The sequence below is a fragment of the Corvus moneduloides genome, chromosome 4, assembly GCF_009650955.1.
Source record: "Corvus moneduloides isolate bCorMon1 chromosome 4, bCorMon1.pri, whole genome shotgun sequence".
Lineage (NCBI taxonomy): Eukaryota > Metazoa > Chordata > Aves > Passeriformes > Corvidae > Corvus > Corvus moneduloides.
Window position 1 is genome coordinate 59,321,120 of NC_045479.1, and position 17,548 is coordinate 59,338,667.

The 17,548-nt window shown below is 42.5% G+C and overlaps 1 protein-coding gene across 4 annotated transcripts in view; it reads right to left on the reverse strand.

Moving 5' to 3' along the window:
- Nucleotides 1–12,370: 12,370 nt before the first annotated feature.
- GRAMD4 (GRAM domain containing 4) overlaps nt 12,371–17,548 on the reverse strand; it is a 79,840-nt gene continuing 74,662 nt past the window's right edge. For all 4 annotated transcript variants that reach the window (XM_032105372.1, XM_032105374.1, XM_032105371.1 and 1 more), the window contains 2 exons: nt 16,839–16,907; nt 12,371–16,276 (listed from right to left, as the gene is read on the reverse strand). In XM_032105372.1, coding sequence (XP_031961263.1) covers nt 16,175–16,276; nt 16,839–16,907 — 171 coding nt within the window. In that variant the 3' untranslated portion in view covers nt 12,371–16,174. The remainder of the gene's footprint in view (nt 16,277–16,838; nt 16,908–17,548) is intronic.

A 17,548-nucleotide genomic window follows, 5' to 3' on the forward strand; every position in this document is an offset into this window, starting at 1 on the left:
ATGTCACATTGTACAGGCTTTGAATTAAAATAAAGTTCTTGCATCACAGTTTTTCATGAAGCAAAACACGTGAAAGATCCTGCATTTCTTCCAGTTTTCTAAGAGGGATTACTCAGTGAGTTCGTCTTTGCCAGTGAAGGCACCAAAAGGTTCAGTAATTTTAGTATCTCTTGTTGTCTACAAAGCAAACTTCTCATCCATATATACCCCCTCCACATGAGCCTCCACCATGGCCCTGGTTATGGCAATTTCCAAATGGCAGCTCCAGATCCTCTGTGGTGCACGCCACAGCAATGGGCATCTCCATGACACTGACAAGTGGGAGCCAAAACACTGATGTCTCTGGTTCATCAGGGTCATCAGCAGCCTGCTGGGGTAGGCAGATACTGGTATTACATTAAAAGGATTTATTAGGTTCAGCATTTTTAGTGTATCTTGGCTTACCTTCTTCAAACCAGTCAAACCAGGTATTATATATAAATATATGTGTGTTTATATATATATTCTGAGACAGAATAAGGAAAGCATGGCTGTCTCAATTTTGGATTTACTAAAATTTTGGGTTTACTTCAAGCATCTCTCCTACAGTAGGTGGACCAAGGAGCAAGTGTTGCAGTAGCAAGGCACTGCTGGGCCATGATGACACCTGAGGGTTTTTCAGGAATGTGCTGCCCAACTCCCAGCTTTTCAGAGCCTGTTTTCTGGAGTGGGACTTGTCACTACACATCACATGCTGACACAGGCTGTCAGCACTGTATGTGCATCAACAACTAACACATTTACCCCTAGGTAAAGGGAAGAAGGTCAGGCAAAAATATCATAAAATCAATACCTCGCTTTTTCTAAATTTAATTTTTTTTCTTTTTTTACAATTTATTGTAGCTGGAACCAGTGGCAGACAGACTCTAAAGCCAGGTGCTGAGACAAGTGTATTTCCAGTTGTGCATGTTGTGCCTCCTGCCATGGAAAGGCTGCTATAAGCACCAGCCTCTTGCCTCTGAAATGAGAGTTTCCTCACTTGTTGGTGACTCAGGATACAACAAGTTCCACATTTTCAGAAGTGAAAAAGAATTTGGCCTTGAACAGCAGGTGATATTTTTGTATTTCAGCTCAAACTTTTTTTCTTAACAGGGAAAGGAGAGGCTTTTAATTTTCCAGGAGCCTTATAAAAATAGTCACAGTAACTTTACTTTGATAACTCCTCTGTGTCATATCTAGGACTTCAGACTCCTCTTGCCTTATACAAGTCTTAAACCAAAGCAGCATCAGCGACACCAGCAGCATAGAGTCTGCCACTTCACCTATTTTATTATTTTACCTGAGGCTTTCTCCTCCTCCCTCCAGCTGGTCAATATTTTCCACATTTTCAGTCACTAAACTATCTTTTATGCAATGCATATTTCAATAAACAAGAGATTTTGGAGCCATACCCTTGATGTATAACCTTAGTGAGGACAAATATTTAAGGGACCCAGTTTGCAGGAGGGTGGCACTGCAGGGTGCCCCCATCCCTGGATCAGACCTTGCCACTGGCCAAGGGGTGATGGCTGTCCTTTGCCTGTGTCAGCTGTGCCTCTCTGGTACGGCATCCAGTGTCCTTTGTCCTCGTACAAGGCCTGTCAGCTGGGTGGGAGCATCCTTCTTAATGCTTCTTAACTCCTGCTGGCACCAATAACCAAAACTGCCCTGTACAATGATACTTAAGGATAAGAAACATATTTACTTTGCTCACTAAAGGGTTAAATACATGATCATATTTTGAAACAGTCTTCAAAAGACTAAAAGAAGTGCAGGTGTGCCTGGACAGCCTCAGCTTCCCTCATCAGTGCTGCTTGAAGGTTCCTTTCCTGCTTCTTGCCCCAGCCCCTGCACTGTGGACCGTTATCCGTGCCCGCTCCGTAGCCCCCGGCCAGTGAAGCTCGCCAGGCACTTCACACACCAGCACGTGTGATGCCTTCCATTCATTTAAAGTCCTCTAGCTAAAACATGTGTCCTGACAGGCAGAGAGGTGTCCTGTGGTGAGTGCTGGGGTTTCCTCCCTGTCTGTTACCTTCAGAGCACTTGCAGCAGCTGAGGTCTCCCTCAGCCCTCTGCAGATCCCCCAGTTAACCTCCAGCTCAAAGCTACTGGCCCACAAGCAGAGCATCACTGCTGCGGTTCTTCAGCTGAAGTGCTGAAGGTGGTGGCTCATGGAATCCCACCACTCATTTCTCTGGCTCTGAGGACTTGAGGGCCCAAAAAGTTTGGGAACTGCATTAACATTGGGTTTCCCTTCCCTGGTATGGCCGCAGCAGGACCAGATTCCTCACAGAGCATAAGTCTGATGTTGCACCAGTGGTGGAGGATGTCCCTGAAGGTATTTTAATTCGTTCAGGCTGGCTTATTCTACCACAGTGGATCACAAAGGCCCCATAGCTTTATCCTCTCAGAGCTCTGAGCTGATGTCTTTGATAGCAGCTTGCATCAGATCTGTTTGCCATTAAATCATTAGCAGCCCATAAAAATTGAAAATAAATCAGGCTACTATTCCCCAGACCTTGGTCATTTCCTAATCTCATGGAACACATGAAAATGTCTGTGCTAATAACATTGTTATGAATTTGGTTTTCTTGCTCATCATTACCATTTTAAAGTGGCTTAAATGGACTAGTAATCACCACAGCAACAAAGCAGCAGTCAGGGGGACTACTATCAAGAGAATTTGATGTCTTAAAAGGGAATGTGGTTTTTTACATCTTTTCAATGAAATCTGGACTTTTTTCTGACTTTGAACCAGATAACACCCCTGAAACAACCAGGAAGAAAATATGCACATTCTGATAATAGCACTGAATATCCTCAAATCTACACTTCTTATTTATTGATGCAAAGTTTAGGGGCGATGAATAGAGAAGCAAGTAGGAATTAGTCCATCAGGAAGGATTTAAGTATGTGTTGGGGTAAAAAATATATTCCAGTTGCAAAAAGAGAGTACCTGGGAAAGCAAATAACTGAGGTCTGCAAGAAGACCACAGAGTCTTGCTGTGCCTCAGTGTTCAGGGACTTTTTTAATAATAACCTTTCCTGTTTCTACCTCCTCCTTCCGTTGCTAAGCATTCAAAGACCCTTAAAATTACTTGTCACATTATACAGCACAGTCTACCATGGTTATTTTAGTTGTTCCTTAGGTACTGACAGCCATAGCTAATTATATTAAAGAAGAGACACAATTTTTTTTTTAAATGTTTGCTACCACCTGGCTAAAAATGTTTAGATCAATAACAACATTGTCTGTTGTCTCTTTCCTATATTTGCCTGTTTTCTGGAAGATTTGATGGGTCTCAGGAAAAAGCAAATTGATTCAGAGATATTACAGAACTGTTACTTTATTTTTTTTAATATTGAATCAGATCTACATATATGGCTGACATACTCTCTGGACAAAAACCCCTTCTGTGAAAACCAAGCCACCTGCAACTGAGGCTGGAATGCTGAGATGTGCCATGAACCCTTCACCAGTGCACAGCAGTGGGACTGGGAGGCAGGAGGGAAGCCAGAGGCCAGTTTCTCCTTGGTCAGATATTTACCCTTACTTCCCTTATTTTGCTCTTCCTCCCCAAAATACCTGACATCAATAAATAAGCAATATAGACAGCAGGTACAGGCAAGACACCTGCCTAAATGCAGGTCTCATTTAGCAGCACTAGAGGACAGGGTTTCGCAGTGCACAGCTCCTTCCAGCCCTATAAAGGCAGTGTTGAGCATTTTCTGCTGCTCCTTGGCATGCCACAGTGCCACACAGCTCAGGAAACATGTCCTGACTGCCAGAGCACAAGGCAAGGGCACCCTGTGGGGTTCAGAGCCCAGGATGGAGCTGTGGGTGGAGGGTGGCTGGAGAAGCAGTAGGCAGCTACCCCCAGCCACGCTGGCCAGCCCCTGGGCTGATCAAGGTACCTATTAAAGACAACAGACATTGCACTCTTGAGGGCAAAGACTTTCTCCAAGCTATTTTCCATGTGTTTTCCTTGTTGCAGCCTAAGGCACCAGCACACATCCTGCTGGAGCTGAGGCCTCTCCAACCCTCCCTTGCCTATAGCTGCCAGACTGCTGTGTTGGGGGGGTGTGAGATGGTAGTTTTACTTCAGCCTTTAGCCTCCACCTTGGTACAAAAGCATTCCAGTATTACAGAGTACTTGGATTAACAACATTGCTTTTCTTCTTGGAATGTGCAAACAGAGCTTTCTTCTTATAAAGGACTTTATAAGCATGCCAAAAACTTGCATCTCAATGCCACTGCAATCACTAGGCGTGGGGACCTTTTCCCAGACCTGCACACTGATCCGTAGCCAGATGCTATTTTCACCTCATTGCTGATGAGCAAATAGAAACTGCCAATGAGATCTAAAGCAGCACAGTTACTCCAAGTTCCTTCCCTTCATTATTAAATACTAGCAAATGGAACCAGCCCAGGGCTCAGGGAGGACGCAGGTTGTCTTCAACTATGAGCTGAATGCAGCAGGATCCACCAGGAGAGAGCTCACAGGAAAACACATTGTTAAAAAACCCACCCCAGAGGTCTCAGAGGTGCCCAGGTGAGCAATATTCTGGGTGCTGGAGACTTCCAGCTTCAGCACAGTGCAGCAATCCTTGTACCCTGTGAGGATGAGCAGCTCTTCCCCCATCCTGTGCACAGAGCACATCACCCCCACAGCTCAGCAGGCTCCTGCATGTTACGCACCACGGCAGACAACACTGCCTCTGCTTATTAAAAACATATAAAATTAGATCACAATGTTGCTTTTCCTAAAGAGAGCATCAAAACCAACATCTGATAAATGCACTTCATTTCCCACAGGGGCTTCCCTTTAAATTGGTTAGAAGCCTCACTCAGCAGCTGTATTTCAGCAAAAATCTAACAAAGTGAAAGGGCATTTAGATTACCTCAACCACATCAATAGCAAGAGGAAATGGAGACCAAGGGTCCCCTGAGCCCAGGCTGGCTTGGCACGACACAGTTCCCCTCACTCTGATAGGCATATTTCTGATCTGCAGGCTTAGGCTCCAAAAGGAGGGTCTGGGTAGTTCCTGCACTTCAGGAACTATGCAAACCAGTATGAAACCAGACAGAAAGTTAACCTAATAGGAGAGGATGAAAGACACGGGATAGGTGAGACCCTCCTCGTAACGGTGTCCCTCTCTCTTCACCGTGGCTGCTCTCATGATCTTGACACAAGGCACAGTGCAAGCCATACAGTGCTTCCCACAGGGAGCTGGCTGGTTAAAACATAATGGACACCATAAATTGTGGAACAATGGGCGGGAATGAGGGTAACAGCCCAAAGAGGAACTCTGTTTTGCTAAGAGAAAAGCTCAGGCTTTGCCTGAATCTTTCTGGCTGTAGATGCCAGAGAGGATAGCAGGACCCCTTTCCACCTCTGCCCACCCATCAGTGCCTTGGGAATGGCACCAGCCCAACGTGTCCCCTGCCAGAGGAACAAAGCTCAGGCATTTCTGTCACTTCTCCCAGCTGGAACAGGCTCAAGCATGGGGTGTGATGACCCCCGGCCAAGAGAACAAAGCAATAACTTGTACCTAGCTGGGAGCTGCAGTGGGACAGTGCCTCGCTCCAATTGCTCACTGTGCAGGGCTATGGGAGCTGCTCTGTTCCACCTCCCCCTGCAGCTGTGTGCGAGCCGGGAGCTCAGAGCACTTCTAACCAGCTGCTGAGGCCAGCAGAGCAGCACAGACGGCTTGGAGGGGCCATCAAGCTTGTGGTCACTGTGAGGGTCCTTCAGGCCAAAAGATTTAAGCAGCTCTGTCCAGATGGACAACTGCAGGGCTGAGTGCCCACCATAAGCACTTTAAAGCACCTATATTTGGGATTTAATACCTCTTGGAGATACAGCTTTGTCAGAAATCAGAAGTCTGAGCAAGCCTGTCACCACCTTCACCCCTATCACAGTGAGAGTCTTCTCCTGCCAGGCGCTCAGGTCTTCTTTCACCCACCCTTGAGAAACCTGATGCGATCGCCAAAATAACACTGCTGAAAGCAGGGGGAAAATGTCTCTCATTGGGCTTTCTTGATAGTAACAAAGAAATCCAACCCCCTAATTCCTAAAATCAAGAACAAAGACTTAGAAGTAACTGAAACCTGGCACCTATATTTTGATAATATATTCTCCACCAAAAATGTTAGCAGCAAGGAGGATTACAATACAGTTATATATTATATATATATCATATTTTATATATTTTATATATTTATAGTTATATATTATTATATATAAGTTATAAAGTATCTCAGCCACAGAATAACATAAATAGCCTACAAAGGACTTAGTGTGATGTGTTTCCATGTGGAGCTCACAGATCAGGTTCCCAGAGCTGTCACAGGAGCTCCTCAACATCAGCAGCACTGAGAAAGAAGCCCACCCAACATTCCCCACCCTGGTCTGGTGCTGGTGGGCTCCACGACTCAGACAGCTCATGCTCTCAAGAAGCAAGGGAACAAAATCATAAAGACAGAGGTAAATACAGCAAATTCTGGGATCTCTGGCACTAGAGCAAGGACACAGATCTGGGGTGTTAAAGTGCAAGACAGTGCTCTTTGCAGGCTAAGGACATGGGTTGTAACAGGAGCAGGACATCCCCCATCTAATGCGAGTTAGTCCTATCTTGGTTTTAAAAATAGCAAGTGTTAGAAACTGTGTATTCCTGCAAAAAGTTTACACTCGGGCATTTGTTGACAGGGATCTGGGAACCCTGAGCTTTCTCCCAGCAGCTGCTGCTGCTGCTACAACCCACAGCACATCTTACAAGGATGAGACTTTTTGCAAAGATACAGGACACCAGCACTTTTTTCACATGGCTTAACAACCCAATCCTGTATCTACCTGCATTTTTACCACCTCAGCAGTGCCACCACATACCAAGCCACACAGTGGCCCTTGGCCCCTGCAGGAGCATGATGTTGCTAGAGGCAGCTTTGGAAGCTGAAGTGGGAAAGCTGCAGGAGCACCATGGCAGGGCAGGGCTAAGGGCCTGGAAGAGGAGATCCAACCTTCATATGAACTTACCTGCTGTGCACGGAGAGGTAAGGTCTTGGCCCATTTTGTCAGTGCACACAGCTACACATCCACACATGCAGAAAGAAGGTAAAACTGAAGAGTAACATGGGCTAAAACTGCAAATTAAATTAAAGCCTTTTAATTTAAATTTAACATCGTCCAAGATCCTTATTAATGATTTTTAGGATGAAAACATGCCACACATCAGATAACATGCCTTCTACTTCTTCTGCATGGAGGCTCTGAAACAGCCATCCCCACTTTGCTCCCGCTTTCAAGAGGGATGAGTCTACCCCAGCAGAGCCCTGAGACATCATGCTCAAACAAAAAGCCTGCGACCTCTCCTGGCTGTCCTTCCTGCCTTCTCTCTAACCATCCCTGCTCTGCTTGCAGTGGCCCCAAAAATGTGATGAGCAATGGCTACCCCCTCACCTTTTTTTTTCACCAGCTCTGGTTGAAATTTCAGGGAAGGAGCTGGGCACAAGTCAAGGAAGGAAGTGGATTTAGCAGATTAAACATATATCTAACAACAGCATTCCAACTCTTTAAATATTTGCACAATCAGGTTTTGTGCAGAGTTAACTTGCACACATGGACATTTTAGCTCAGTTTCTTTGCATTATTCTTTAATATTATATGCTCAGGATCAGCCTTTAACGTTTATTCAAGTTATATTCAAAAGTACCTCTGAAATCTGATGGACATTGCAAACCTGAAAAGGAGAACACAGAGGCAACTGTATGTCAGATTCCTCATGGTGACCAAAACCATACCTGGGCTGCAGATACAGGGGCAGCCAAGCCAGCCTGTAACAGCTTCCTGTGCTTTCTGGATAGGTGGATAATGCACTGCTCTTCTCACTGCTCTCGCATCCTCTGCCAGGCTCCTGTCATTTTAGGAAGGTCTGCTGAGCCCTAGCATTGGCATAACATAAGCAGGAGGTAGGGAGCTCTTAGTTTGGCATGAAACCAAGTCACCTTAAGATGTTTGCTTGAGCAGAGGCCAGAGCTCAGCCTTTTCAAGAAGGTGTTTACCCAGTTGGACCTGGAGCTTGGCACACCTGTAGAAGCAGGTGTTAACAGGCTCCTGTCATCTCCAAGTCAGGAGATGCACAATAAGTCTTCACTAAGCCATCCACCTTGTCAGGAATATAAAACAGTAAAATTACTCAAACAGTAGAAATAAATCTTAAGCATGAGTTAGTAGAGAAGCATGTTCAAGATGTTTGCTGAGGTTGTAGATGATTTTCTTTTGTATTTATTTTCCCCAGAAGTCAACAGATACAACTGGTATTTGCCACACAGTGACCTTGCATGATGACCATAGTGGTAATATTTGAAAATGGCTGTATTAGGGGAATACAATAAACCTACATTTTTCATACAGACATTCTTTATACACTTTTTGGCATATTTAAACAAAGAGTCTCAACATATTTATACAGCTTTGAAGACAGCATCTCCCATTTTTCCAAAAGCCCTCCTAAACCCTGCTCAGCCACAGATGGTGTGAGGAGCACCCACAGTCATCACAAGTCCAGTTTTGGACTAAAAAGTGCCTCTCCCTCATACCCCATCTGTCTTCCCTTCACCATTTCAGCCCTGCACCACATAGGTAAAGTTCAAGGCTTAGCTGTGCTTTGCTTTCCTTGGAAAGTGCCCAGAACCACTCATCTTGCAGAAGGATTTGAGAACAGACACAGCTGCCACCACTCCATGAGCTGTGCCATCAGGGCTGCTTATTTTGGGAAGTCGTAAGGGTCAACACACCATGAGAGCAACGTGAAGCTCCTTCTATGAGCAGGAAGATGGCTTTCCAAGGCATCTCCCCTGCCAGGCGAGTACTGAGAGTAATGATGACATCCTGTGTAGCTTTGGAAACTTCCTAGAGCCTGTCCACCAACCAATACCAATCACACACTTCCTGCAAGCATCCAAAACATAGAGTATTGCAAGAAAAAAACCACCTGCAACACAGGAAAGCCTTGTATTATGAGAGTAAAGAAAGGTGTGTATATACATATTATCTATATATATATATACACTTCACAAGAAACGTCTAATGGAGTTTAGCTCGCACTCCAGGACCCATCCAGTTTTTTCCCAAATAGCATCTAGAAGATTCAATCTATTTTCTTAACTTTTTTGGGGTTTTTTGGCAAAGGGCTTCTTTTGGCCCCAAATACTTGTACAAATCCCATTTCTACAAATACATAACTTGCATGATATTTTTAAGGATTGTTAGGTTTAGAATCAGTTCATGACTCTTATTCCTATCGTGTGGCTGGTTAGTATTTGTAACTGGCCAATGCCATTTCTGGTTAGGGGACACATTTTTTCACAAAGCAAAACCAACACGGAATATAGTTGCTTTGTTTACAGACTTTATACTAGGAGTCCTTCCCAAATACTTATCTGACATAAAAAACCTAGGGAGAGGATTTTCAGAAGTTCTTACTGACTTAGCCATGAGAGGTTAAAACCTCACGCCCTGTGCTCAAGAGACTGGCATGGAGATGTCTGAGCAAATAGCAGCTTAGGCTCAAACATGCCTTCCCAAACACCATTTTGCAGCAGGCAAAATCATCTGCATCTACATTTGCTCCTCTTCAGGTACATATTTTGCTCGACAAAGGCTTGCACCAGTAAAACTGGCTTTGTCAAGAAGAGATCGTTCACTTTAAAGAGTTCACTCAACAGGTTCAAGAAGCATCTTCTTCCCCAGTCATGCAGATGATCAGGAGCAGAGACATGACAAATTAGCTTGAGAAAATGGAAGCCACTGAGTAATCCAAACCAGAAGATACAGCAATTTAGCTCCAATTTATACAAAATGGAAGATATAACAGGTGAAGGCAGCTTCAGTGAACTTGTGACATGCTCATCAGGACATGGTCAGTCAGTATCTCTAAATAATCAGGACTGAAATTACAGGGTTATTTTTGTGAGAGGAAGAAAATGGAACAGTGCTGAAGGAGAAAAACTCAGGTAAGAGGAACCAGTGGAAAAGTTCTCAATTCAAAACTGTCAGAGACAGCAAAGGAGGAAAAAAAAGAGCAACTTCTCTTTGGACATAATTAATCTTGAACTTCCAGCTATACTGTAAGGTTAAAGCCAGCATCAAATTACTAAACAAAGTAAGGATGGAGAGAAATTTCTGCTCTAGGCATGCATATGCTAGTACATCCATTCACATGAGACCACCCTGATATGAAATAAAGGGCACAGGATAAGAAAAGGGATGAAATTAGTCAAATGGGACAAGGTTTGAGTTTGGTTTCTTGGGAAGGTTTGTATATGTACATGAGGAAAATCAAAGAAAAAAAAGCAAAACATACCATAATGGAGAGTGAAGCATAAGACAGAAGCTATAGAATACACAAATTTGGTATTTAATAGAGAAGCATAGTGAAAAAGGAAAGCTGAAGGCGATCATTATCCATATGCAACTATATTTCACAGAAATTGGCAAAGATGGAAGGAACTTCAGTAGAGAATGCAAAAGCAGAAATTTTGCCTAATGCACATTTCAGCTAGGTTGTGAAGCTCCCAAGGTATAGAAAAGTGCCAGCTATTTAAACATAGAGAAAGGTATTTATCTTCCCCTCATCTCTCTCTGCTTCCCAGTCAAATCCAACCTAACCAAGTATGACATCAGTTCAGGCTAAATCTAGTATTAAAGACATGTTCACAACTACATCCTTCAGGGACTGCATTACGCCCACCTAACTTCTAGAGCATCCACAGCCCCGTGAGGACACTGTTGCTGCAAGGGACCGATCCCTTTGCAATATCCCAACCTCTCTAAGACAGTAAATTAACTTCGCACATCTTTAGTATTTCTTACTTACCTTTGAAATAAAAATATTCAAAAGTCTAAGATGAGCCAATAACTAATGTACAAAATAACCTAAGGAGAGCAATTTAGTGAATCCAGGGATTCAACAGAAGAACTTGGACTAACTTGAAAATTACTTAAAACTAACAGCAAAAAGCCCCTCAGCTTTTCCAAGGTGAATGCTGTATCTGCCCTTTACCTTAATCCAGGACTGCACAAGGCTGCCTTGCTCACGTGCACTTAGCCAGCGTGTATGGGTGACACTGCAAACTGCCTGGAAAGCTTCCTTTATGCAGTAGGAGTTACAGGGAGAGCAGGTGAACAGCTTTTTCAACTCAATTCTACGCTTTTCATGGGCTGCTGAAGTGACCTTGAGACAGCAAGCACTGTTTTCAGGAAGATGGTGTCCCCACACACACACCATGGAGTCTACAGCCAAAACCAGACTTCCAGGCCCCACATTTCCCATCCACAAAGCTTCAAGCAGTTGGGATTGAACCCAGCCTCTGTGAGTACTGCTGCAGGTGCAACTCATCTTATACAAATATTAAACAAAAAACGCATTTAAGCAGTACAAGAGGGAAGTTTTCTCTGAACAAGTTAAGTATTGTCAGAACACAGAGAATACCAGTGTAAAACACCATAATATCACCAGCTGCATTGCTGCCACCATGAGAAAACGAAGTATTGAAATAAGGAGAGCAGCACACATTCCCATGTGGAGGATCCGTCCCAGACTGACCTATTTCAGCCAAGCCAAACACAGAAAGGAGCATTGTAGAGACAAACAAATGGGCCTGGATTAGATGACCAGGCAGCTCACTCCTGGGATGACATTCCTAAGGGCACACAAAGGCCTGAGAATGCTGCGAACGCGAGCGCAGGACAGCGGGACAGCTTCCCTGGAACACAGCGGGATGAGGGAGCGTGGCCATTCCTCCGCAGCAGGGTACAGGTTACACACAGGCACAGCACTGCAGGGTGGGCTGGTGTGACCAGAGAGCTGAGGTGACACAGAGGCTGCAGAACAGCCATTCCTGGTTATGGAATGCTGCTCCACCCACACACCCTGGGGATGGAAAAGGGCTTATCCCTACCTCCAATGCCCACCTGCAGCACAGTAGGGTGGAGCTCTGGCTCACAGGAGCTTGTATGCCAGAAAAAGTCTTGTGTTGCCCACACCCTCCAGCAGTGGCACCTTAGAAATCACTGCCTGCTTCTTCATTCCTTAAATTAACTGTGTACTACAAAGTGACTGACGTAATCACAGAAGAGACCTAACCAAAAACGTACATACACCACAATAAAGTAATGGAATTATTTAAAATATAATTCAAGTTCCTTGGGCTTCAAAAGCAATGAGACCCACCTGCCTCCCCCCAGCGATGGACCTGTGGCTATGAATCTGCCAAAATGTACTAACTCACTTCATTCCAAGAAATCAGGTGTAGTTTTGATAGATAAGTAATTGAAGTATGCAAGAAGCATTAGCACAAAGCATTTTTTGGTTTATTTAAATAAAAATTATAATTTATACAAGACTTTTTAAACAAACAAGATTTTCTTAAAAAATGTACAGGGCAAATAATTGCATTATTTCAATTATTCATACAGTATAAGTCTTTTGTCAAACAAAAGTTACACTGATAATGAATTATTTACAATTTCAAAATATAGACTCAAACTTCAGACATAAAAATTTTAACATCCATTATATTTCAATGATTAGTAGAAATTAAGCATCTGCCAAAATGTACAGAGTTCAATAAAAACTACCAATGTTTTCAAACAGGTTTAAGTAGCCAAAAAACAGGTACATCCTTTCATATCTTCACAGTTGGGGAAAATCCCTTTTCTCTTTGTCTGCAGAACGAGGGTAGAGTTTTGCTGCTGGCATCCTGTGTGATGTTGCTACTAATAAATAGCTTGTTTCATTCAATCTTGCCTAACAAAAGCTACAGTGCACAGAAAGGCATGATTTCATATTTCAGCTTGTTTTGCCTTTTGAATTTAAATGGTCACTGATAAAGAATTAGTCAGTTTTCATCTCCCTTTTTTTATCGTCTTTAAAAGGGACTCCAACTAACCAACAAACTTCTAAAGAAGTTAAATCCAATTATGCGTGAATGATCCAGACATCCACAGACATGAACAGAATTGCAAATATAAACAGCAATCAGACAGACAGAATGACAAAAACATCACTTTCGGCTATTTAGAAGCACTTTACATTAAGTGTTCCGACCCAGCCTGTTTCTGAAGTGCACCAGGCTGTACTGCAAAACTAACTAGGAAGATTGGAATTTAAGGTGAGAGCTTCAGTGTAATTACACAAGTCAAGTATGTATTTACTCATTGCCCATCCCCTCCTGCCCTCCAGACCTGGGAGGGTGCAGCAGGAGAAAAGTGTGAGTAAACACACGAAAGTTACCTTCAGTCTCGGAAGTCACGGACATCACGGGAGCAGTTGTGCAGCAGGGAAACCGGATAACCCAATGTAAAGTGAAATTTGCAAAATATGTACGCAGATGTCTGTCAATTATATTACAACTGTATTAAAAAAACCAAAATAAATCCAGTCTGTTTTCTCTGTACCAGAACCAATGTTGCATTGCAGTTTGCACTAGGTTTACTGCTTTAAGCATCACTAACTTTTAAGTTCACACTGTTAAAGTGTGGATTCATTTCAAACATCAGCACATTAGATTTTATAAGACGTTTCTCATTTCTTTGCTCAGAAAATAAATTTTAAGAACGTATTGTACACATGAGGCATTTCAGTCTGGGAAAAGGATAAAGACATCTTTTCTCCCTCTCCGAAGCCTAGGTATGGTTAATTGTCCTGGCACCATCAGTATAGATCCTATAGCTCCTCCAGGAACCAGAATCTAGGACAACCCTGTACACGAGGGTCAACCAGTGAAGGGTGGGAGGGGGAGGAGGTAATAAGTGCAAGTCAACTGATTCCCTACTGAAACTGCTGTTATGATCAGAGTGAAGGTATAAATTACACTTGAAAAATGATACAAAAATAAGAAAAAGAGCATGCTCTCTGTAAAAAATATAGTATTCTGTTTCTTCAAAAAAAAAAAAGGATAACCTTAAAACACACCCAAGGGACTTTTTTCTTAAGACAAGATGAATGAATCTGATCAAGATTTATGTAACATTAAGCCATTTTAATGCCTATTTGTTAGCCACACTTACTATTCAAGGAAGATTCTAGAAAGGAAAGCCAAATTATAATATGTAGCAGTTACAAAAAAGAAATTAACTGATTTTAAAGTAGTTTTGATGAGAAAGATTTAAGATCAAGAATTTTTACTTAAACACATAACCTGAATGTGTAAAGTTATGAAACCATACACTGTCAAGCTACATTCACTTTAAATGGTGGCAAAATTGATTTCCCACCAGCTTCACCTATATTTGAAGTTTCCAGGCCCTGAGTTACAGCATACCAAAGGTGGTGTTAGAAATGCACCCATTTTTCAGGTCATGTACAGACATGTTCAAGAGCTACTCTAAAGCGAGAACTTGAAATTGCATTTTAGCCATTACAGTGGTTTCTCCCCTGTTCTTGTTTACATTTCCACCCAGGGCACACCCTCATCAGTGTTTCACTTTACAATACTCAACCAAGTTAAGGTATTCACCAGTACTTCTTCATATCAAATTTATATAAAGTTCTCATATCCCACCTCTTTATGGCCAGACTAAAATAAGGTTTGTACAGTCTGACTGCCACCTTCTTCATTACTCCTGCATTTATTGACACACTTTAATTTAAATCTGTGCTAAGAGTTAAACACCCTTTGGTGTTTGCTACCCCTCTCCCTCCTTCATTTTACCCCTTTCCCTATAAAGAAAGGAAATTACCATTTAAAAAAAAACAGAGGAAAAAAAAATCCATGAAATTACGTCCCATTTTTACATAAGAATTTGCATCTCCATTGCTTTTTTTTAGGGCCATTCATACAACGTCTTACTACTCAACTCTAAAAGACACAGCAAAGGAAAAGACACTCTGGAAGGCTTGGCATAACTCCTACTGTGCTTTCACAAAAATGCAAGTAAAATTCTAAACCTCTCAGATGGGTGCTTTATATAGAGTATAAAAGCTTTCTAATATTAAAGACAAAGGTCAGTATGTGCTTTGCTGCTAGACAGGCCTGAGAGAGTTTAGAGGAGTGCGGCCTTCCTGTTTTACCTGGCAGTTGGGTTTAATTGTTACAAAAGTTTAATTCTGCAAGGGGGAAGACAGAAGCACACCAATGGTCCTCAAATTATGCTTTGAGAGGAATTAGTGCTTTCAGTTGCTATATTATAGCAGGTTTTTTTATTACAAGGTAACTCAAGAGAAGAGCCAAATTTAAAAAGGTCACATCTGAGTTGAGTTTAATTACTCTCACCTCCCTCAAAACAAAAAGCCTTCAAATCTTTAATGCATTAACATACAAACGCCTTGTACATGCAACATGTACAACAGCTGAGCCCTTCTAGGACAAGTACCTATAGAAATATAATTATATGATGCCTAACATTTTAGGAACAACATTTTGGTGCCCTCTTTTATAAAAAGTATCTGCCTGCCTTCCTTCCTCTTACTTTGGTTAATGAGGAAAGGAAAGTACAGTTACAAACTTTCTCCTCCAATTCACTGTACAAGTAATTTAAAACATCTCTATGCAGGAAAAATTGAAGTTAACCAAAACAGTAAAACATCCTTCCGCAATGCAAAAATTAGCAAGAAGTAGTTATTTTAAATGCAGTTGTAAATATGGAAATACTAAGATGCTAATACTTCCTTGGTGTTGCTATCGGTTTTAATAAAGGACCCAATTAAAAACTCCAGGCTGAAGAAGGAGACTTCAGGCTGCTGCTGTCATCATTCTCAGATCTCGGGGAAAAACAACTAAGATAAAGGGACAAATGTATCCCTAGTGACATCAGTGGAGATAAAGGGATCAATCTGTTATACAGTCGGGTCTCCAAGCATCTTCCCAGTTTTTAATGTCAGCAAATAAACATTAAAAGTGCTTAATGTGCAAGGCTAATAGTGATGATAGCACTTCCACTGTTTTGTTTCATTTGGTTTTTTTTGTCTTTTTTTTACAAAAACCTTAAAAACAAACATGAAGGCATATATAAAATACACTTGGTTTATGTAACAGATAGAATATAAACCACCAGACAAGAAAAATTATTGCAAAATAGATGAGGATGTTCATTTTTTCCACTACCAAGTCATACAGTAAGAAAGTTTCCTTTAGCTCTTCCAAGATAAGACACTAGCTTTCACTGCTGGATGGTGCAGATGTTATTTTCACGTATTGGTTGAAAATTGTCTCAAAAGCTTCATCTCTGTGTACCATGGCACCAAACACCAAAGGCTAAATGATAGAAAAAAACCACATCATGTCAATACACAAAGAAAAGAATTTCCTCCAGGTATATTTTTGTCAAGTCAATAGGAACAGTTTAATTGCACTAGAAATGCATTGATAAAGACAAGATAATCCTTTTCTCTACTAACGCCTTGACTATGTGGCATAGTTTCTAGTGTTTTTCACTTCCTTAAAAACTTCATCTGAGGGTCAGGCCCTCCCACCTCAAAGCCTCCTCCCCCATGGATACTCTCAAGCCAACAGCTTTTTGCTTCAGACTGCACAGCAGAGCAGCCCCCATGCTCCTGATGGAGGATGCTGGGGAAGATCTTTCTGAAGTGTTGGAGTAAAACACTCCAAATGTAGTAGAACAAGTGAATATTGAATTCATTAAAATTCTGAAGACAAACATACTGAATAATAGAGAAGTGAATTTTTTTTAAAAAAAAGAGAAAAAGCCAACCACTGGCATAAGGAGACAAAAAAGTCTTTATGCCACTGCTAACCAGAGGAGGAAAAGAAGGGTAAGAAGTCCAACACAGCAATACAGATGCCACCAGCTACTTACTTTCTGTGTAGATGGTGTCGATACAGCAATACCCATTCCTGATCCCGGGAGAACAGAGAGCACTTTATACTAAAAAAAACCACAAAGACGTAAGATATTTTCTGTACTGAACAACTGCAAGAGGTGCTGCAGAGGTTACACAATTCATCACTGGCATGTCCTGCCAGACACAACTAAGAGATCTCTACTAAAACCAGGATGAAACCAGCTGCCATTCTCAGATCCTGGACTCGGTGGCTACAGCCTCACCTGGACAGCCAGGATCCTTCTCTCCACTTCCTCCCATGGGCTGCAGCAACACTCGACCTGCTGGAACCAGCCCCAGCCCCAAAGTGAGCATCAGTCCCACTCCAGCACACAGGAGCTGACCCAGCCATGGTGCTGGGAACCGCAGGCAGCCGGATGGGGCGGGCAGGGCCCAGCCCAGCTCTGTGTGCAGGAGATGGGCCTGTGTGCGTCACCCACCGCTTCCCCTGCATCCTCTCTTCCTCTCATCCACTCTTCAGAGGAGCAGCAAGCAGACCAGAAAAAGCTTCTTTTTCAAAATTAGATAGAAAACAGGGTATCACAGAGTCATAGAACCATTAAGGTTGAAAAAGAGCTCCCACCTTTGACCGAACATCACCATGTGAACTAAACCACAGCACCCAGTGCCACGCACAGTTTGCTTGCTTTTTCTTTTAGAAAGAAAGTCCAAAAAGATAAGTAGG